The sequence below is a fragment of the Fundulus heteroclitus genome, chromosome 11 (assembly GCF_011125445.2).
Source record: "Fundulus heteroclitus isolate FHET01 chromosome 11, MU-UCD_Fhet_4.1, whole genome shotgun sequence".
NCBI lineage: Eukaryota > Metazoa > Chordata > Actinopteri > Cyprinodontiformes > Fundulidae > Fundulus > Fundulus heteroclitus.
The window spans coordinates 19,044,608-19,067,549 of NC_046371.1; the positions used below are offsets into that span (position 1 = coordinate 19,044,608).

Consider the following 22,942-nt stretch of genomic DNA (forward strand, 5'->3'; position numbering starts at 1 on the left):
CAAAGCACGTCAAACTTTAAAGCATCGTTGTGAACGTGGCTTAAGCCCATGCCAAGGTATTAAAAAAGATTGGCGCTAACCTGTAAAATGCTACTCCCTTGGGGAAGACTTTCAGAGATGATTGCGTGGTATCTGCTCTGATTAAAAACAGGTGCATGGTCATTGATGTCCGTCACCGTTACTTCTAGGGTCAAAGATCCTATCCTTCTTGGCGAGCCTCCATCAAAGGCCTCTATCACCAGGTTGTACGATGAGCGCTTCTCTCTGTCAAGCAGTCCGTCGACCACCAAGTCCAGATAAAGGACCTTATTGGCACCCCTTTTGGTCTCAAGTCTGAAGATCTGACCAACGTTGCCCTCTCGAATCGTATAGCCTTGGGTAGTCAGCTGATCCTTGTCGCCATCGGTGGCAGGATCCAGGGAAAACCTTGTCCCCACTGCCGTGTGCTCCGGGATCTTCAGAACAGCCTTTTTTTGGGGGAACACAGGCGCGTGATCATTGACGTCGTTAACGGTGATGGACACCTGAATCGTGGTGCCGGTCATTGTCACTGCGATGAAACTGTAGTGGTCCCTCTCCTCCCGGTCCAGGCGGCGCGCAGTGGTGATGATGCCAGTGGTCTCGTCAATGTGGAGGTCACTGCCGACGCCCGTGCCCTCATGGTCAGAGATAAAGTAAAGAGTCGCTGTTTCGCCAGGTGGTAGCCCTGCGCTGATGTCACCAACAATGGTCCCTGCTGGCTGGCCTTCATCCAGCTGGAGTTCCAGTGTGCCATATACAGCTGTTGACTGAACTAGGACAACGAAGAGATAAACAAGGAGCTTCTTTAGGCAGATGCTTGAAAGCAGACAGTGTCTGCCGAACCAAGCCCTACGCCTAGACCCTTTACTTGTTATTGGCATGGCTGGCTTCTGCTATACCTGGAAGGGGAGGGAAAAAAAAAAGAGGAAAGAGAATATATTAGGACATCTTTTTTTAATAAATATTTTGCATGTGAAGTATTTTTATTCCGTTTGAAAACATCTTAAAAATTTGCTGAGCTCTTTCAGCACAGGAACGAAAATAAAAACTTTCCATATTTCAAAGTTGAGCACGCATTCTAAATCCCCTGCATGACAGCGCGCTAACACTTTTACAGTCTGGAACCAATATCAAAGATGTTGCCTGATGAATTTCAGCTTTTTTTCCCCCCCGTGAAAAGAACATATATAATGTTTGGACAGAGCTCTTCTGCGGGACTGCTAAGGTTTTCGAAAAGCATGAAAATGGGAATCTAACTCGGTCCAGGATCCCAAAGGCTTCAACCACATTGAGAACAGAGCCATAAAGTATATTTATCTTGAGGATAGTCTTTTTTTTTTCTTCTTGCTGGGTGAGAACATTGGTAATGTGTCTGCTACATCACACGATGATAGCCAGAGGGATATTTAAGATTGCAAATGAGGTTTTCCCAGGCATTCAATTCAAAACATGAGAAATGTTACCCTGTAGCAGCTTCAGTAATTGGAGAAAAGCAGCCATTTAAGATAAAGAAAGCAACAATTTAAACACTGCAATTATTTTAACTCAGATGAGCATACCTATAAAGATAACATCCTCTTCATCTCAATTCCAAATCAATCTCATTACTCACAATATTTTATCAGAAACATCCTGTAGAAATACGCATATATATAGTTTCATAGTTGTGCCAGAAACTTTGGTATGTCTTACTGTTTGGTATACTGACAGAAAGCGCATTACTATTCTTCAAAAAGAGCACCTGACATTCCGTTTCACAGCCCCAAATTGTAGCCACCATCTGGAGCAAGTTAAAACAAACACCAATAATTATTTGCAAATGGCAGCTGACCCATCTTTGACACACATACAGCGCTTTCGCACACTATCGTAAAATTAAGAAAGAATGCTCTCGTAAGTGCTCTGGAAAGTCTGCACAAGTTTACAGCAGCCTTCATTAGATGGATGCACGGTCTTACCTCCTGATGAGGTCTACAAATATTTAGATTACTTTCTAAATGAGGTTTACATATGCTACGCCTTTATTTATGGACCGAGATTCATCAAGCATGGGACTTCTCAAAACATCCTGCAACAAGGAGATCCATCAAGGTGTCAAATAAATCCGTCATAAAAAACTTTGTGACCACAAAAGGACGCAGCGCTAAAACATCGTCTACATTGATCTGAACATCAACACCCTCTGAGAAATAATAAGAGTCCTGCTTCTACTACTGAACATTTTACTAAAGTTCTGAATGGTCCATGCAAGGAAACAGCAGTAGCAGACTAAAATGGGAGTTTTAAGTGGTGGGTGTTGGCCGGCATTCGTCAGCCATATTCACCCTAGGTAATCACTCCCAAAGCGTGTGTATAATCTGGACAGTTAACTGTAGGAATGTCATGCAGCCTTAAAGCAAAAGCCAGGCTGGTACCTGAATGTATTACAGCAACGTTTTTCTGTTTTTTTTTTCTCTTGAACTTTAGAAAAGAAAAAAAAACATGTTGGATATGCTAATAGTTACTAACCAGGTGTTTTTTAGGAAAAGTACCTGGGACAGCAGCAGATAAAGGAAGGTAAAGTAGCCCGTAGCTTTCAGGAAAGTATTAGGTAAATCATGGGAGCAAACCTGGTAAGTTCCAGGCAAGTAAGGTTCAAAAAAGAACATAGTTGGTCCTTGTAAAGTACCTGGAAAGTTCCAGGAAAGCACCAGTTAGAGCTGGGCGATAAATCGATTTAATCGATTAAATCGAATTTACAATTCTTTAAGATTTCATTTTTTGGAAAATCTGGAAGCGGAGCGGGATGAAAATCAGTGCCTCCAAATCCGAGACCATGGTCTTGAACCGGAAAAGGGTAGAGTGCCTTCTCCGGGTTGGGGAGGATGTGCTGCCCCTAGTGGAGGAGTTCAAGTATCTTGGGGTCTTGTTCATGAATGAGGGGAAGATGGAGCGGGAGATCGACAGGCGGATTGGTGCAGCGTCTGCTGTGAAGCGGGCGCTGCACCGATCCGTTGTGGTGAAGAGAGAGCTGAGCCAAAAGGCGAAGCTCTCGATTTACCGGTCGATCTACGTTCCTACCCTCATCTATGGTCACGAGCTTTGGGTCGTGACCGAAAGAACGAGATCCCGGATACAAGATCCCGAAATGAGTTTTCTCCGTAGTGTGTCTGGCCTCTCCCTTAGAGATAGGGTGAGGAGCTCAGTCAACCGGGGAGGACTCAGAGTAGAGCCGCTGCTCCTCCACGTCGAGAGGAGCCAGTTGAGGTGGCTCGGGCATCTGGTCAGGATGCCTCCTGGACGCCTCCCTGGTGAGGTGTTCCGGGCACGTCCCACCGGGAGGAGGCCCAGGGGAAGAACCAGGACACGCTGGAGGGACTATGTCTCCCGGCTGGCCTGGGAACGCCTTGGGATTCCTCCTGAGGAGCTGGCCCAAGTGGCCGGGGAGAGGGACGTCTGGGGCTCCCTACTGAAGCTGCTACCCCCGCGACCCGACCCCGGATAAGCGGAAGAAGACGGATGGATGGACGGACTGGATTTTATTTTGCCAATACACTCATTGGGTTTCCATGAAGAGAACAGCATGTGATGCTGAATATATGTTTAGGCAAAATTATTGTCAAAATATTGTTAAGTGGAAACTTTTTTTTTTACCATAATACGAGGTACTTCATTTACTTATTTACTTTTTTTTTAACTTAGTTTGAAGTTCACAAGTGCAGTGACTCCTGTTCTTAGCTCAATGTGTAATACCACTAGCAGCAAATGTTTTGTTATATTTTCATTGTGGCACGGCTACCATCTTGTTTTGCATGTTTCACAGCTTGGTTTTAGTTGCACTTTGAATCCAGGTCAACTTCCTGACGAAATGCTTGATATAAAAAGCAAGGTTTTAAAATAATTTCTTGAATTTCTTTTTATGAAACAAAAAGGAGGAAAAAATTGATTAATCGGATTTGGTATGATAAAATCGGAGATTTATTTTTTAATCCATATCGCCCAGCCCTAGCACCAGTAGGCTTCGAAACAGTACACGATAAGTTCCAGAGAAGTATTTAGTAAGGCCCGAGAGAGTACTTTGTAAGCTGTGGGAAAGAACCTTAAAATTCCCAAAAGGTATTAGAAAAGTGCTAGATAATTTCTAGCAAACTACACTGCCAAATTACAGTGTACCTCGAAAGAACGCCTTGTATTATGCAGTGCTACCACATCATTTATTAACCCTAACAGCAGAAAGGCTAGAAAAAAATAAATATTTAACACTGTTTTACAGTAGTTCCCTAACGTGACATCAGAATCGGCTAAAATCGAAATTAGCAGGTCAAAGCATGACAAACTGCAGCTTAGAAAGCAGCAACAAAATAATAAATGCATCTTTAGGCTAATAGTTTCTAATATTTTCACTGCTTCACTGAATAAAACCAGTTGTTATCGAGCGTATAGGGATCCTAACAGATTGCCATGAATAGAAAAAGAGCTAAACAGGAAACAAAGCAGAATTTTACATCTAATGAATCCTACTGCTATCTTCTACTTCACCAGTCCCCACGTCCCCCTCCCTCCAACACACACACACACACACACACACACAACCTCCAGCGGTAGTTTGTGTGGCCTCTGAGGAGGAAAGATTAATAAAGGCTATAGCCCCACTGGGACAGAGAGAGGGACACTGATACTGCCCCCTCCCTCCAGTGTGGTCACTGACCCCTACATCTGGTCCAGACGGCTGCTCCGGACAGTTGCTGCACTCCTACACAGGGGAAGGGGAGCAGAGCCTAGACCGTGCACATGTCATCCAATGCCTACACACGCGCTCGCTCGCTCTCTGTGGACGGAAAAGCCACGGTGATGACATTTGCGTGCATAGGGATGCGTGTGTCTTAAACAAGAGTGGGAAGAAAAAAAAAGAGAGAGAAGCTGAAAGAAGATCTGTGAGAGAGACAATTAGGGGCGTGTTGATGAAAGCCTTTCAAGTTCGCCTCTGAGAGGGGAAACTCCGAGTCAGGGTTCGGGCCTTATGAGACCCAGCTCTGGTGAAAAAAATAAACCCACAGAACTGAACGATCATGCATCCACTGAGTGGGAGTAAAAAAAGGTAAAGAGAAGAACAAAGAAAAGAAGTGGAAAACCTGGATGCTGACAAAAGAGAAAAAGGAGTGATTACAGTTTGCTTTGGCCTGACAGCCTTATTGTCTTTAGGGACCTGAGAGCAGTGCAAGGCAGTCCTTTTGTCCGACGGAATAAAGTCTGAAAGGGTGTTTTTTTTTAAAAATGTATTTGTGCGCACGCGAATGCACGTCCTCCGTTTCGCCCTCATTCGCTTCGTACGGGTGTCGGTAAAAAGTTATATTGGACAAACATATCACATGGCTGCAATTTGTCACTGTCAATGAGCTGTCGGCCAATGACATCATCCGGCCCCTCTGACATGTGCTGTAATACACTTGTGTTTACTCTGGAAAACACGATCTGATGAGAAACAGAGAGAACAAAGGCTCAAAGCTCCTACTGGCTTAAACGGCGGAGGAAAGGTTTAGCACTTGATTCACCCCCTCTAGCGGCACTCTTTATTCTTTCTGCAACCCATCAAAGTCTGTATCAGTGATTTGGATTGGGAAAAGTTAACGCACAGGTTTAAACTTGATTTTGTTGCTCCGGGGTTTTGTGTGGCCATGACATCTGCATGCAAATCCATGTGCGACCCCCCCCTCTCAATAGTTCCAACCTCTGAGGGCTCCATGCTGTCTCAGCCACATTATATCTGGCACCGCTCCTCCATAATCTGCCTTCGCCGCCACATGCAACCCTCAAAGCCTTAAATACATCCTCCACTCTAAAGTGCTGTTACTAAATATTAGCAAACCGTACTGTTTTCACTACACGGCCGTCTAAAAACACTGCTATTGGATCTCAGCGGCGAGGGAAAGCTTCAGCTCCCTTTTACCCCGAAATGGTTACTCCACCTCCTTTTTTTTTTTTTTTTTTTTTTTCTCCGCCCGTCCCCTCTAATTGATTTAGCAGATTTTGTTGGGCACGCCACAGCTACCCCACTGCCAAGTTCAACAGGACCCACAGTCACAAAGATGGCCTCTTCAAACCAGATCTTTCTCTGCCCTGTTGCTTTGGCTGCAATGGTCCAGCCAGTTCCACAATTGCTGAGAGGTCTAGCTCTGCCTCTAAATATTTCAAAGCTAGTCATTTAGTTCTTTTGCTGCCTTTGCGTCAACCAGAGCACACGCTGACCAAACACGGAGAGATAGTGAAGTTAAGCAGAATGCAAAATGAAGGGGAAAAAATGCTTTAAAAAAACCTCATAGGCAGAAACATGATCCAGCTCCCTATTAAAGTATTAATACTGCTTTAATGTTTTAATATGTTGTAGCATTGCAACCACAAACTCCAAATGTATTTTACAGAGATTTTATATGATAGAGCACATAAAATCTCCCAATAATTGGGAAGTGGAACTTTTAACAAATCAAAATCGGAAAATTGTGAGGTACATTTGGGTCAAGGATTAATAGGCATACTATGCAACATTTTTCAGTTAATTAATGTGTTCCATACCATTTTGGATGATTAAATGAGTCATTTCAGGTTGAACAAAGGTTTTCTCGGCCGCCCTGGTGGTCTGTGGGGGAAATACCGTACTTGCAATTGCAGGAGCCCTCGGCCCGCACCCAGAGGCTCAGAAGTCTCGTGCAAGACCGCGAGAGTCGGTCTTGCTTTACGGTGAGAACTCCATGTGTTTTTGCCCTGCCATTCACTATATGCACGCGCGAAAGCAACAACAAAGAACCGCGTGTTAACGTCAAATAAACATGCAAGCATATCGAGTTTTATTATTATTATTATTATTATTATTATTATTATTATTATTTTTTTTTTTTTTTTTTTTTTTTTTTTTTTTTTTTATGTTGGCGAGGCGGTAGCGTGAGTTTGGCGAGGCGGCCGCCTCGCCAAGATAGCGCTGCGGGAAACCCTGATTCATACTTTCACTGTGTTAGTCATTGTTTGTACTGCCGTTTTTACGACTTTTCGTTGCGTTCGCCTGTCTGCTAAGCTCAAAACAACCGCGCCTGGCTTGACGGAGAAACCAGAACAGCTGAGCATCTTTATGACAGTGCACTTTTACTTTCGCCCTCTGGGGGGAGCCTCGCTGGAAAATCAACCCCAGTTGCATAGTATACCTTTAAGGAAGAGCTTTTCATTGTAATTACATCATCTTTGCATACTTATGGTAGGTTCGCACCCAATGCGATTGCAGTGAATTTTTTGCCTCTTTCGTGTGCTGTCGCTCGCTTGACGTTTCGGCGGCAGTCCGTGTGGCCAACAGGCAACAACGCTCCACTCGCTTCACTGCTTTGTCAAATGGTAGGAGCTTCTATCTGCTGCTTGCTGGTTTCAAACTCAACATGGCGGACCGGGATTTTACAGAACGAGTCACTGTGCTGTATTTGTTTCCTCCGGAGATGCCCCCTGTTAGGGTCAGCTCTGAATGCAATTGGTTGAATTTGACTTATTTAAAAGGGTGTCGGACTAAATTGGACAAAAGCTTTTAAATTCTTAATTCATATAACACTGAAAATTGTGTATCTTTATCCTTCGGCCTCACAGGTATGTGCATAAAATCCTGTTAAAGTACATCAAGGTTTATGGCTATTATGTGAGAAATGTTCAAAGGTTCAATGGCTATAAACACATTTCCTAAGCGGCGTAGATGTAAAGACATAAGAATCTCAGTTTGCAGCCAAAGTACGCCGTAAATCGATCTGAGGTTTCAGTTTTAGTGTCATTTGAAATGGTAACAACAATCCGTTTCTTGACAAGTGTGCGACTGAGTGACGGAGGATTTGCGAGGCAGAGATGAAACAAGCTGCCTTCAGAGTGCTTAAAAAAAGCTTTGCGATAAAAGGGATGGAGGAAGGACTCTGCTGGGGGGGGGGGGTACATGGCGGAGTGCTTGGCATCTCAGTTTTCATGATGTTTGGGTTCTATGTGTGCTTAAGGGGTCGACAACTATGACCCCCATCACCTCTTCAGTTGCATTTTCCTGGATATCTGGATACAGACATCCCATTTCTAACCCCAGCTGTCACTCTATGTGTGTGTGTGTGTGTGTGTGTGTGTGTGTGTGTGTGTGTGTGTGTGTGTGTGTGTGTGTGTGTACATTTCACTCTATGCACATATACACACATTTCCTCTAATTACATTTCTACACTAAAGCCGGGTATCAGTTTCAATTTGTTTGCACAATTGGCTTAATTAAAACAGAATCAGCCTCAATCTCGTCATTCTGCAGCAGCAGACCACCGTCTGGGATGTTAGACGCTGTCTGAAACACACATGCATGTGAGGTGCAAAACAGAATTAATAATGCAAGAGTGAGTTCATGGACATGCCTTACAACTGGTATACCACAGGCAGGGGAAGTACCTCAGCTGGGAACACAAAGTATCTGGGTCGAGGAGGCTGGAGGAGTCTGAGAAGGTCTGTTTGAGTTAATTACTGCTTTCCTGGTACTTCCTCCACGTAGCTGAAGTGGTTCATTTAGCTCAGAGTGATCATTGATTTATTCACCAATTTACTCTGAGTGAGATGTAAAATACCCAACACAAATGTATTAATCGTAAGACCTATAAATGCTGGCAATATTATAAGTACGATGCTGTGAAAAAAGTATTTGTCCCTTCAAAGATTTGTTCTGTTTGTATTTGTTTTTTTTTTTTTTTTCTTTTATTGAGACATTTAAATGTTTCTGTTCATGGAAAACTCAGTACATATAATGTACTAATCTCAGTATATACATAAAGCCACCTGAATCTATGTGAAAACTCTATTGCCTCCCGTGTGAAATCTTGAATCAACTGTGATTACACTCATCTTTTTTTTTTTGGTTTTGACAGCCACAACTAGGCCTGGTTATTGCCCAACCTTTAGAATAAAAAAAAAAAAATCAGTAAAATAAAAGCTGTCCTTTAAGATGATGTGAGCTAAAAGATCTCAAGAAGTATTGCATCACTCCTCCACTAATCAAATTAAAAAACAGCTGAGTAACAAAGGCGCTGACATCTATAGGTCTTGAAAGGGGTACGAAGCCATCGCTAATGCATTGGGACACCAGTGAACTAAAGTGAGAACCAATATCCACACATGGAGAAAACGTGGAACAGGCATAAACCTTCAGAGGAGTGGCCAACCTACCAAACTTACTCCAAGATTGCATGGAGGCCACAAAAGAACCCAAAAATATATCTATACCTCTGTAATCCTCAGTTAACAGTTCATGATTCAAAGTAGGGAGACTAGGCAAAAGTGGCACCTAAGAAATAATCACAAGGCGAAGATTACTACTGTCTAATGTGAACTACTACTGTCTAAATTTAATTAATTTATTTATTTTTAAATGTTGATGACAAAGCTTTAAAAGAAAGTAGAGCATCATACCAACAGCCAAACAAAGTGGTGGTAGAGAAATGGCAGGGAGCTGCTTTGCTTCTCCAGGACTTTGAGGCCTTGATGTAATTAAACTTATAGTGGACAATCTTTTTTCAAGCTCTAGGTGTGTCAGCTTATTTATTGGCTGTTCCACAAGTCAATCATTGTGACGCGCTCACGTAACACCAATGTGCTACTCGTTCCTGGCTAGCTTCCTCTTGCTGCGCACTTCTAGTGTTTCAGCCGTTCATTGTAGCTCCGCTGCTCTCAGTGAATACTTTGAAAATGGCAGAGAGTCCGCAAAAAGCAAACTGTCTTACGAGTTTATGAGAAGAAGAGGAGGGCTTTAGAAAACAGAAATAAGACCAGAGTGGAATTGGGAGATTCGTTTACGCAATCCCCCCGAGGAGTGGAAGAGCAGGTGGTCTTGCGCATGAGAAGTTACTCAAAAGGGGACTTGGGTGTCTCTTACCGACATGTCCAGAAAAATCGTCCAATCTAGCTTTAATGGAAACACAGATTCTGCTCAATAATCCTGAAGGAGATATTCTGGCCATCAGCTGGTGGCTGTAAGCCGGTGCATGCAGTTTTTGCAGCAGGACAAACGCAGCAAGTCCACCTCTGAATGGCTATAATAAAAAAAGAGTTTGGAGGGGCTTGGTCAAACTTTGACTTAAATCCAGCTGAGATAATGTACCACAACTTAAAAAAAACTGTTCAAGCTCAAATTGGTTTTATGCTACAATTTATTTTTTGTCTTCAAGGATGAGTATTATAAATAAGGCAAATTGATTAAATGAATTTCAATTCGCCATCCCGTGGCAAAGGTTTGAAGCTAATTTCTCTTTTTTAAACAATCTTATCTAATCTTACCTGCTTCTACTGGGATACTACCTAGGGAAAGGTGAATAGAATAGTCTGAAACTCTTCAGCAGCAGTATGTCACCACAACACCATTGTTGTGACTGTTATTTATTCTCACAGAGACTGCAAAGGAGGAATCCAGGCACACACACAGAGTAACAAACTACACCAAGGCCCCTGTGACAAAAATGTCCCAGATTTTACCAGCCAGGCAGGGTAGAACCAGAAACACGCTCGTTAAGTGAAAACATAAGAAGGAGATGAGTATCAGGAACCAGAGGTTAGGGGTTTGTTTTTGACGATCTCAGCATCAATACTGCAGTGTGCACAAACGTAATGGCTACATTGCAAAACACGCCAGGTAAACTTTGGCAGATTACCAACAGAAGCGTCACCCTGGACCCCATAAAATGTGCTTGTTCCAGAAGGTAACTAATCTATTGAATTATTCTGGCTCAATCTAAAACATGGAGCTTGTTCTTTACTAAACACAAAACATCTGTTCCAGATGACAGGCTTGCATGCGCTTTCACTGCGCAGTAAAATGAGCGAGCAGAGGGTCACGGGCAAATATAGCTAAAAACAGAAGGTACGGTAGCGAAAACACAGCTGGCCGGAGAAGTGAATCGGTTTATGGATAGCGGTGCCTTCCTTTAGATGTGACTCATTTATCATAGTTCAAAAACAAAACTAGAAGCAATACTCAACCATTTCTACAGAGCATCCACCTTGTTATGAAATTTGAGATGTTGCTCTCTTCATAACAACAAAAACACAGATTGATAAAGTAAACAGCTTTATCGCCTCAGATGGGGAGCAATAATGCCAATCTCAACAGAAGACGGGGTTTCTTCTGCAGTGTTGCCTCATTATTGTTTATTTCTTTCTAATTTCTCTGTTCCCCTTTAAATTGGGGTGTACAAGCTCTTATATTATGAGATCTTACCAGATGAAAACAACATGTCTTGTTAAAGTGAAGTAGTCTCTAATTACTGTCAGCAGTTGCGTTTATGCGGTAAAGAAAGTCAAAGTTTATACTGAGCTCCAGATATGAGTGCTTTATTTTTTTTACACTCAATGTCAGTGTTTGAGACTCTTATTTTTTTAATTTATTTCCTTAGATGCAATGTTAGATTAAAGGAGACACATCAAGCTTTTCAGTTCTTCCTTTTTTTTATTGAAATCATTCAGTTGTCATCAATATAAAGTGGAACTGCAATACTTTGGTCTGAATTACTCATTAATTTACCCCTACATTGCCCCTTTTTACCCCTGTTCTGAGGTGCATCTAATGTCACAGAGTGTTCAACTCCACCCTGGTCCGCCATTTTTGGAGTATGATGGGGGACGATGTAATGAACAACTGATGACTTATCCACTTGTAGCTTCAGCATCCTTCAGCTTGGACTACATTATCACTCTGAGAAATAAAAGTGGTGGATTTGCGAGACTGGTTAGCTGGAAGTCCATGAACTTTTCTAATAGTTCCACAGCGAATATTGTGACGTAATAGTTAAAAAAATGTCAAAACAGAGAAAACTGAACAGCTTGAAAATATGTCCCAAAAAGAATATGAATGTATTCTTGACAGAATACATTCAAGTTTTCCGCACTCCTAGAGACTCGAAGTACACAACAAAATGTACTTAAAGGAGCAATAAGTTAAACAAAAAGATACTGTAAAATCAACCTTTGTCATTCTCATTTGTCACCCAGGATGGAAGCATATCGTATAAACAACCGGTCCTCTCCATCAACGATGTCTTGGTCAAGTTTTTTTTCCCTTTCAAACCTAAAGGTACGGTCCGGAGTGTTGTCCGTGTTTACTTCCTGGTTCCTGAGCCAATCATATGAGAGTTCCCAGGGTTCCCAAAACATAGCGCAGCATTTGGTATTTTATTTTGGCCAGCACCCTGCTAACATGGAAGCCAGTAAGCGAAGCGGACCAGAAACAGAACAGAATACGACATCATATACCTCTCCAGTGGAAGTAAAACATTCAGTGGAGCTTCACAACAGCAACAAACCATTTAGAAAACGGTGTATTAGATTTTTGTCATTGGCAGCCTTTTGTACCAATTTGAGCCATGAGGTGTCATTATTACTTATTCCTCTTTTAAGTGCTAAAAAAGTGGCTTTGGAACAAGTCCCCTTTAACAGCCAACATTCAGTCACATAAGGATTAAAGAAGAATATAGAATAAACACCCAGGGAATAAAGTATTGTTTTTTTTTAAGTAAAGGTGTTTACAGAATATGATCTCTTTTTGTCATTATGCTCAGTCTAGAATATCACTGGAAGTATTAGCTTACAAGCTAATATTTTCTGGTAAATTAGCCAGACAATCTAATCATGTAGCAAATTGGCTTTTTGCTGCTTACCAGACAGGCCGCTCCACATTTTTTCAGCATACAAACTGTATTTTCTCAATAAACAGTAACAGCGTCAGTGGGTGGCACTTCTTTATTTTTCATAAAATGAATTTCCAAGCTGACTTGCTCACTTTCTTTCTTGCAAATAAGAGAAATGTTTAGGAGTGACCAAGCGTGCGCCAGAACAGGTAAGGTATAGTGCCGAGTGTGGAGCGACTATTCTCCAGTGAGCCGGAGAAAACTCAATTACAAATTCATTAAAAGTGCCATAAAACAGAGCAGCAGTGAGACAGAAACGTATTTTTGGGGTTTTAAAACGAAATTTTTCAAAGCATTAGCGCACATTGATACAGGTAACCCATCCATGTTTAAATCATCTTGTGAGTTAGAGGTATTGTTACACCCACATAACTAAATGATCCAAATCACGGTGCATTTATACAGAAGGTTTATATGACAGTTTAAGCATCACCTTTAACAGATTTCATGCCGCCACACGAACTAAACATCTGATTCTAAACAGGGATTTGTTTTACACTGTTTGTTTTTTCCACAGTAGCGACCACAGGACAAAAAAAAAAAAAAGAAAAGTTGTTAAAACTTAGTCCTCCTGAGAGCACACAAATGCCGGCTCTCACGCACACACACATAAATAACGCACTTGTGAACCATCCGTGAAGCCGCAGAGAAAGTGAAAACACAGCTGGACGTGTTTCACCTACCTCTTAACCTTCAAGGCCAAACTGCTAAGTCAGAGTACGGCATCGTCCTACTGAGAGGGCATCTTAAAGAATATGGGTGATGCTTGTATGATTTATATATATATATATATATATATATATATATATATATATATATATATATATATATATATATATATATATACATATCCTGTATTAATGCATGCAATAACAACATTGTATGAAATGCAGAAGGTGACCAGTTTAAATGAAGGGATGCCACCACCAGAAGCTGCTTTCCACCATCACCCGCCGCCCCTCCCTGTCTGAGCTCAGTTAATATCCCACAAGGGCAAAGCTGTTGAGTGGAACCATGTCCATGACTATGTCAAACATTAATGCACCGCTGCTGAAGCCGAGATAAATGCCCCAACAGGGTGTCAAGCAAACGGCTTTCCTTGTCATCCTTTGCATTTAAATTGTATTCCTAGGAAAGCATCAACTCCGTCCTTAATCAGAGGAAAACATAACCTTGAGTAGAAGCAATTAAGCAATGTGGAAGACATTAAAATCTACAATCAACTACCTCATAGCTCAAAATTACGCTGCACGTCTATATTAGTACTAAGGTATTTGTTGTAATTACTGTTTGTTCAAGAGCGTGCACCGCTAAAGCCCACAAACACATTTATAGCTCGCTCAAACCTTCGCCTAATCATGATTCTTGGCTTTAAAATAGCCGTTTCCTTCACCGGACAGGAATTTAGTCCCGGGATGTGAGTCCTTTCCATGCAACTAAAGCCGTAAAGTCGCTTCCTCAACACGCGATCAGCGAGTTTGCGAACGCACAAAACACGCTACGCCGTACGGATCATTAATTATCGAGCTAAAAGAGGAAAAGGTCGGAGACAAAACACGCGGATGATAGCCACAACAGGATCAGGAGGAGGGGGAAACAGTAGATCCAATGTCGTAACTCCACCACACGCAGCCGAGCAAACCTGTCTTAATCTCCTTCTGCATTCCATCCCATGAGATAATCGGCGACGCGGCCAAGCAGCGAGCCAGCCACATTCGGATCGGATGATGTTATTGTTTCTGAACACGCATAAATAATAATCAAAGAGATAAGATGTTTGGTCGAGGAGTTTGCCAGCTGGCTAATTGTTGGGAGTGAAAGGAGGTGAGTATTGTCACAAGAAATAACCTAAAAGCTTCATTTCTGGTTCTTCTTCTTCTTCTTCTCCTTTGCGAGTGATAGTTCTGGGAAATCCATCAAGACGTGCACTTACTTAACTCTAGCTCAAAAAATGAGACAGTTACTTGGCTTACTAGATATTAAATTCTCCATCAACTCCTTAGTTAGTGGCGCGTCGGCAGCTGTTCTCCAAGAAAATGCCTTTGTATCATATTACTTTATTGCACTTCTTGTGGTGAGTCTGGGGGTTGAGCCTGTCTGTCTTTGTTTTATACATTAGTTAATAATGTCAAACGAAACAAAACAAAAAAATTATGAAAAGACACATGTAGGGTTACCACATTTTAGGAATCATTGTTGTTATCGGGAAACGAAAACCTTTAAAATTTTCCCTTGTTTTGCTTTTCACGACTAGCCAGTATCTGAATTCCCCCTAACATGTATAGAAAAATCTGTTTTACCTGCACAACGCAGCTCGTGGCTCTGTGCAAGCGTTTGAAGTCATCAGGAGCTCAGATCATCTCACTAACTTCATTAAAAACACATGAGATGCTTTACAGAGAAGATCTCTCCTCTTCCCCCCTGAGCTGAGTCACTTTTTTTTTTTTTATCTATCCAGCAACCAGATGGGAAGCAGAAAGCGCGTTTCATTCATCTTTGTTCTGACAGAGCCACTTTCATAGCTATCTTTTCGTGCAAGTAGTGACATAAATACATAGCTGCATTCATATAAGTGTGAAGCAAAGTGGCCACATGACTGCTAATGGTGGGCTCAGCGGAGAAGATTCAATAAAAAAAAAAAAAAAGATCTAAGCAGGAATCTCTTTTATGATAACTGAAGGGACAGACACAGAGCTGAGATTACTGATAAGATAATCCATTAGTTGACAGCCATAAAACCTTGACCATGAAAAAAAAGCACTTTGGTTTACCTTGGTTTCTAGGAGCTCTATGGGCGAAGCCATAAAAACAGGAAGTTCCTCCTTTTCAATTTTTGTATTATATTTCTACATACATGTTTGGAGACACTGTGTTTTAAAGACTGAATTTTAACTAACTCAGCCAACGTTTTCTTGCTTGCTTCAATCTAAGGTGACCCCCTTGGCAAAAACGTCCATAGCAGAGGTAACCTAGCTCTAACCTGACTCCGCCAGATGTATTTTGTTCCGACTAGCTTCACTCACATACATCTGGGACATCGCCCATAGAGAGTGATTTCTTCAACCAATTTTATGGTCTGGCCAACCAGGACGCAGGGCTGGAGTTTCATAGATGTGACGTAGTGGAGACGCGACCATGACATGAGACTGATTTGATAGCAATGGTGGCTCGTCGAGGAAGCAAGCGTTAACATTGATGCTGCTATTTCTTCCGTGTTGTCCAATCTACCTAATATTGTTTCATTACAAGAACATCAGAAACCGGCTCTGAAGGCTTTTGTTGGTGGAAACGATGTTGTCGCCCTTCTCCCGACCGCATTTGGCAAGTTAGCTTCGGTGTGAGTGGTTGAAATAGCACGTCGATAAAGATGACAGACAAGTGGCTTATCCAATCATATGCAAGGATTTTTGATAAGGCCCAGCCTTCAATAAAGGCAATTCCTATGGCGGTGTCCCAGATGTATGTGAGTGAAGCTAGGCGGAACGAAATACATCTGGCGGAGTCAGGTTAACCTAGCTCAGCCAGATTGATAATGTGTAGCACTTTCACATTTCACATTCAGCAGAACTCTCTAAGCTGATTGGATGAAGCGACACCTACTGCCCGCCTACCAAAGGTCGGTTTTAGCCAATCCCAGTATCAATGAAAAATGAAAGCAACAGGCAACAGTAACCACAATAAGTTACGCTAGCGAAGGAACTTCTTGCCGTTCTTCTTTCAAAGAAGAAATTGTGGATTCTGACAAAACAGATGGAACAGCAGCAGCTACGTCTGCGTCCTCCTGTTCTGCCCTGTTTATTTTGGTTCAGAAATGTTTGTGAAATTATAATAAATAGACTGAACTGACAGTGTTTCTCCAGTCTAGACCACTCAAAGTGCTTTCCACTAGCTCCAAATCCACCCGGCCGCACTCACAAACACTCACTCACACACATACCCAATACGCCGGTCGGTAGCCAAGTCGTGGTTAAATGCCCAGAGGTGCATTGATATGTCACAAGAGGAAACTGGAATCAAAACCAACATTCCAACTGCAAGACAACTACTCTACCAACTGGCCACAGTCACCCACTGTGTTTATATACAGTCGTGCATATCTTACTAAAAAAACAACACTGCTGTGTGTTTTTTGTCATATTTCCAACAACAAGACATTTTCCTCTCTAAAAATGCATTTTTCTTCATCCTTTGATTCTGTCTAGTATGGGGTTCCACGGGTCAATTTATGGACAGTTTGCATGTGCTCCCACTTGGAAACATTATCAAAATGTACAGCAATTTCTTTTCATTATTTAGAATGACACCCAGCTGTACCTCTGTTAAAGTTTAAAGATTTCCCTTAGCCCCTATTTCTCTGCATTAGTGACGTTAGTTCTTCATACGTGTACACATACGTGGCAAATAAAGCTGATTCTGATAACACCAAGCATGGCAAATATCTCCAGCAAAGAAAAAAAAAAAAAAAAGAATTGTGGCAAAACTAAAGATTCATCCAGGCTAAAATCTTGCCTTTTTTTAATATGAACAGGTGCCCGAACAGATGTCTTTGATTGGTCCACTGTGTGTCTAATTTCCCATTCAGCACATCATTGCTTTCAAAGGATCCCTTCTGCCTGGACAAAGACGGTGAGTAATGACCCGCAGCGGCGCCAAAACCGGGCTTCAGATCGAACAATAGCTGGACCGCACGGTCTCAGCGCTCCGGCTCCACTCTGCGTCCAACAGGAGAGTCCAGAAATTCCCTTTGCTTGGCCGGGTATGTCTTACTGTAATATCTTCTCCAGACTCATCAAGAAATGAGCCTCGAACACCACATGACAGAGGCAACAGAAACGTAGGATATTTCAAGTTGCAACTCGGGCTTCATGGTCAGTTGTTGCAAACAATGATGAAAGTGTTAACTATTTGAGAAATTGATGTTCTATTTAATTGGATGATTACAATAATAGTCAGACGGCAGCTGACAGGACTCCCTCAGGGGTGAAGGTATAAAGTGCTATATAACAAAAGGGACTTCTTATCAGGAGTGATCTCATGTCAAAACTCTACTGGCGAAGCTATCAATAACTGTCTGGCCTTGCTGCGGGTAGAAGATTAAAACACTCCAGTGATTTTCCAGAAAACTAAACATCTTAGGGTTCATTCCTCCTCTCAAACAATGCTCTAAATCTGCTAAACACTGATATAGAGTTTGCATTTTGCATGATGAATTAGAATGGCATCAAAATCCCCCACAGTATATAGAGTCCTTGCCTTGTGTTATGTCTAAAGTGGTGGGTGAAAGGTAAATAAAAAAAAAAAAAACACCAACACGGTCCTCAGGCATCAGCACCAAGCAGTCGGTGAGAGATGGAGGGTAAATATTTCCACTGGCTACTTGGGGAGCCAAGGAGGATGTGTGTGTGTGTGTGTGGGGGGGGGGGGTCTCTTTTTCGCAGTTTATGTGTATGTGTCATCTTCTAGACGTTTTCCTGTGTAAAGCTATCATGTTTGTGATATGCTGTATATTAATATATTGGATAAGATGCTAATGTGTAGGTTTCCTTTGTTCTAACTGTGATCCAGTTGCATTTAAGGACTTCATCTGATGTTATGTTTTTTTCGGAAAGGTTCACAGTTCGAAATATAACGGTGAGGTAATGTTAGGGTTGCGGTGACTGTGCAGGCGTATGTGTGATTGAGAAAGAAGGAGGGAAGTCACTGAGTCACTTTCCGATATTTGTATACAGATGGTTATCCCCCAAGAGTAAACCCAAAGCCACAAAAGAACTGCTCTGAAAGGCAATTAAAGAGATGTTTCTAAACTGCAAGATTCTGCTGAGAAAATGCTTTCTGTCCTCCCCATCTCCCTTTGTTACTCTTATTGGCAACACTGTCATGGGGGGGGGGCAAATTTTACCAGAGTTGCGCTGAGAAATCGGCTGGTGACAAAAAGTCGAAAGCCAGATCCTTTTCCAATCAGTGAACGGGATGTCAGCGCTACCAGGTAGAGCTAACGAGTGCGATGCAAGTTGCTGCACAGAGAAAAAGACTCCAAGTTAGCAAATTCCTAACCGTTCAAAGATTAAGTCAGTGAAAGCGCAGAGAAGTAAGTACCAATATAAAAGAAAACAGTTTGCTATGACCTGTCGAGGCATGTATGCAGTTAATTCAGGCTGTGAGACAGCGAGAGAGAGCAAGTAGATAACAGGAAGGCTGGAACGGGTTTGGCTTTGTTGCTCTGTTTTATCCGTTTAAACATTAAACTTCTGTCTTTCATTAACCTTCCTGGATTTTGAAATGTTGGCACCCTTTTGGAAATCTTAGCGTTAATATACAATGTAGGCCATGCAGTTACTGAAGTTTTTCACTCACTTTTTATTTTGGCTGAAAAATGATCATCAAAGCAACCTAATTGATAAAAAAATATATTTTGTTCTATACATTATTATGGTATTTTCCACTTTCCAACTCTGCACACCTAGAAAAACTCTTAAATACGGGGACAGTGCCATGGGGAAAAACATAGCCTTTCACACAGGTGGACATTGTCACCATGTTTAGTAACTTTTTGGCGTCTTTTTAAAAACGCTCTTAAAGTGACTAGCGATGATTCTGATGACTTTTAGTACATTTGGAGACTTGTGAAAACAAATTTTGTTCTTTGACCAATGCAATCAAGATTATAATTCTTTCCATAATCAAGCGGCTCTATTATAATCATCGGCAGCTGCGGTAAAAACAACCGCATCTATTTCTAATAGATAAGGCTAATGACAGTTTCAGATGTCATCTATGTATGACCATTCATTAGCACGAAGGTAAGAAAAAAAATGTCATTGCTGTTCCTATATCTTCTTATTTTACAGCTCTTGAAATCAGAAATGTTTGCAATAGCCAAAGCTTTAAAAACCGCAGGAAATGGACACCGGTCACAAACTCTAATTGATCCATTTCTATGGTTTTCATAAGAGCCTTAATACATGACAGTTTCATATGCAAAGATTTTAGCTTCCTGTAAATTGTGTATTGTAGGAAGCCGTTTTGTCTTTGTCAGAACATACAATGATAAAAAAAAAAACATATCAGGAAAATACATATTTTTGTTTTATGTGGGTTTCGTGGTGGCCTCTACTGTATACAGCACCAGTGGGATTTCAGTGTCAAAGTGGGTGGCAACTGTGCAATCTGCAATGTGTATTCCCATTCCAAGTAAACTCCCAAAGCAGCTTGAGAATGGCAAGAGAACCTCAGCCAAACATGAACAAAAGTGCAAAACACTAAAAAGGAAGGAAAAAAAAACAACAACAACAGAAATCCTTGTGAACGCCTGTAGTCTGTTTCATCTTCATCAAACAATATCTGCCTGTATCAGCATGATTCAGGTAAAAATTCACAAATCATGTTATTCATCCACTACGAGGCAGACATCAAGTCAAGGCTGATGCCAAGTCGCAGCCATCATGAATGCGATGCATCTCAAAGCGTTTATAGCAAGTCATTCAGCAGATGTTTCTGTCGCAGAAGTGTGCGTTTCCAACTTGGCCCCTTGCTGGAAAGCAAGCCCGTGACCCCATCTGACTCTTTACTCGCTCGTTCAGCAATGCAGAACCACGGAAAGTGCAAGATAAACAGCAGACTGTTTATTCTGTTGATAAACTCTAAGAGGACTTGACTCAGAACCGAAGGAACCGACCTCTCCGCCTTGACAAGCTGATACAGACGCCATTAAAGAAAGTCATTTCCACAATCCTTCTGAGGTACGTTTTAATGTAGACGAGTAAAACCTTCTTCAAAAAAAGGAGCCAAGGAGAACAGCTCAGTTGCCAGACTCCAAAAACGAACCAATCAAAAGCACTCTGCTATGTAATCCTGGCAGGAAATATTACTGATAATTAAACTCCGAAATGAGTCCACGGTGAAATAGTTGAGAAAACATACTTGACTGCTCAAATCATACTGGACCAAAAAAAAAAAAAAAAAAAAAAGGTCTCCTTCTCTAAGCAGCTGATAAGAGGAACCATAAGTTGTTTGCACAGAGGCCCTAGTCAGTTGTTGCTGTACCAACTAGATATCCATATGGTTCATGTTAGAAACCGTCCTTCTTGCACGCCCCATCACTTCACACACACACAAAAAAAAAAAAAAAAAAATCTAAACTCTCTGTGGTTTTTATGCAGACCAGAGGCTGACACCGAGGCCAGCGGGCTGCTGAGCCGGAGCGTGCAGGAGCTGTTGAGAAAGTATAGAGTAACAATGCGAAAAAAAAAAGCCTGCGTCCCTCAGTGCAGCAGAAAAGCAGAAGCTGTGGATGCAAGTGAAGCCGACATCAGATATGCCTAACTATTGTGGTCGGGCGCTTAAATGTAACCCTGGGTTCTCCGTTTTTAGCTTTTGCGCATACAGACATGACTGGGCTGCTATAAATACATTTTTTATGACAGAGGAAAAATGTAACATTAAGTTAGAATCTGGTTTTGAGAAAGACGGCAAGGACAGAGCCTCCTGAACTTCTTGTTTTTAAAGAATTATAGCTGGTCTGCGGGTGAGATTTTTTGTTTGATTTCTAGTTCTTTCCTACTTCTGATTTCTTAAAGTCAGTGTATCTCCTGGAGAGATGCACCGATCAGCTTTTTCTTATCCAATACAGATTAACAGCTGTCCTTTAAATCTAACTGGCTGATTCCTGATTTTCAACGACACAAAATAAAAAGAAAATTTGCTGCTGGTTCTTTAACAGAGGTGATGGTTTTGAATCCAACACAAGATGAAAGAGTGTCAACATCATCCCCATTCAGGCTTTAAAGTCCCTAACATTTATCTGATACTCCAATTAAAAAAAAAAAAACTAGTGCACTTAAACAAATGTGTAGTTTCAATGTATTTAATGAGTATAGGGAGGAAAAAGTTCAGATTTGTCTGTATATCACCTCTGGATAGCTGATCTGAGCCATTGGAGGAAAGATTGGCCAATTTCAGAGTATTGCTTATGATCTGTGCATCTTTACTCTCCAGGAAAGCCGCTCAGCCAAGTTCTGACCAACTTTGTGCACTTTACAATGTGTGGTCACTGAAAGTTGCCAACGCTGGCAATAAGCAACGCACACATTTGCAATAAACATTTCCATAGAGCCCAATAACCTTGTATGGTAGCCAACAGACTGATTTACTTTCCATTGAGGTCTCAATAAAATGGGGGATCATATTCTTCCTTATATTCGCAGCTATCCGCTGACGTTGAGTTGCTTTTATTGCCCCTCCACATCGTGGCTTTGCGCAGCAGGCTTGAACCGCTGCCGGGCTCTGCATGCAAGGTGAAGATGCATTGTGCGCACCCCGATCAGGAGACATCTGACGCCCACCCAACCACCCACCCACCCAACAAGACTTTATTTCAATCCCAGAGCCCGACAGAAAATTGTTAACAGCAAATTCAGGGTGGCGACGACTGAAAGGGTCTCACTTACATTCATGGGACTCAAGTCCGGCTCTGGATGTGCGCTCTCTGGTTGGAACCTGATTAGTATGCAAACGGCTTTCCAATCGCCCCCTTTAGACGAGAGGCAGTCTGCGAGGACGAAATATTGAATGGAGAGAGCTTTCTGGGGTTGTTTCCATAACATCCACAACAAAGGCAAAAAAAAAAAGAAAAACGACAAGGGGTTGCCAATTCCACCGACTTGTCTAATCCGGCCAAACAGAACGGCAGGTTAGGTTACTCCACCGCTGAAGCCTCTGTCTCCACCAGGTGAGCGCGTTTGGATCAGCTGGGAGGCTGCTCCTGTCTCTTCTTGCTCTGCGGCAAAAGATGGGAGAAGAGTGGGGGAGAAAAAAAGAGAGATCCTCCTGCGCAGCTCAAGCCGGGATCCCACCGCCTATCTTAATTTTTTTTTTTTATTTCACCCTTCTCTCAGCATCACAGCCGCTTCAGAGTGCCGTGCACCTCTCCTAGCTGAAAGCCGACTCCTCCGCCACAAGGCCCAGCCCCCATACGCTCCCCTCCGTCCCCCTCCTCCGCCACATCCTCCCCTCGTTTACCGACCGCTAATTTATTCGGGTAGCCACACACACAAAAGAAGGGAGGGGGGGGGGGGATAGAAGAGAGGGAGGCGAGAGAGGCAAGGCTGTTTAGTACAGTGGAGAGATGAGAGAGCGCAGACTTTGGTGCCCCCCAGCTCCGTTCGGTGGAAGTTGTCTTTGTGGAGACAAAGGAGCGTGCCTTCGCTCCACTTCTAAAGGAGCTACAG

The 22,942-nt window shown here is 42.2% G+C and overlaps 1 protein-coding gene across 1 annotated transcript in view; it reads right to left on the reverse strand.

Moving 5' to 3' along the window:
• The window catches only part of dchs1b (dachsous cadherin-related 1b), a 113,446-nt gene extending 90,745 nt beyond the window's left edge, over positions 1–22,701 (reverse strand). Inside the window, exons 1-2 of the mRNA XM_036143050.1 lie at positions 22,163–22,701; positions 81–920 (exon numbers count right to left, since the gene is read on the reverse strand). Of these exons, the coding sequence (XP_035998943.1) occupies positions 81–902 (822 nt within the window). The 5' untranslated portion in view covers positions 903–920; positions 22,163–22,701. The remainder of the gene's footprint in view (positions 1–80; positions 921–22,162) is intronic.
• Positions 22,702–22,942: the final 241 nt, after the last annotated feature.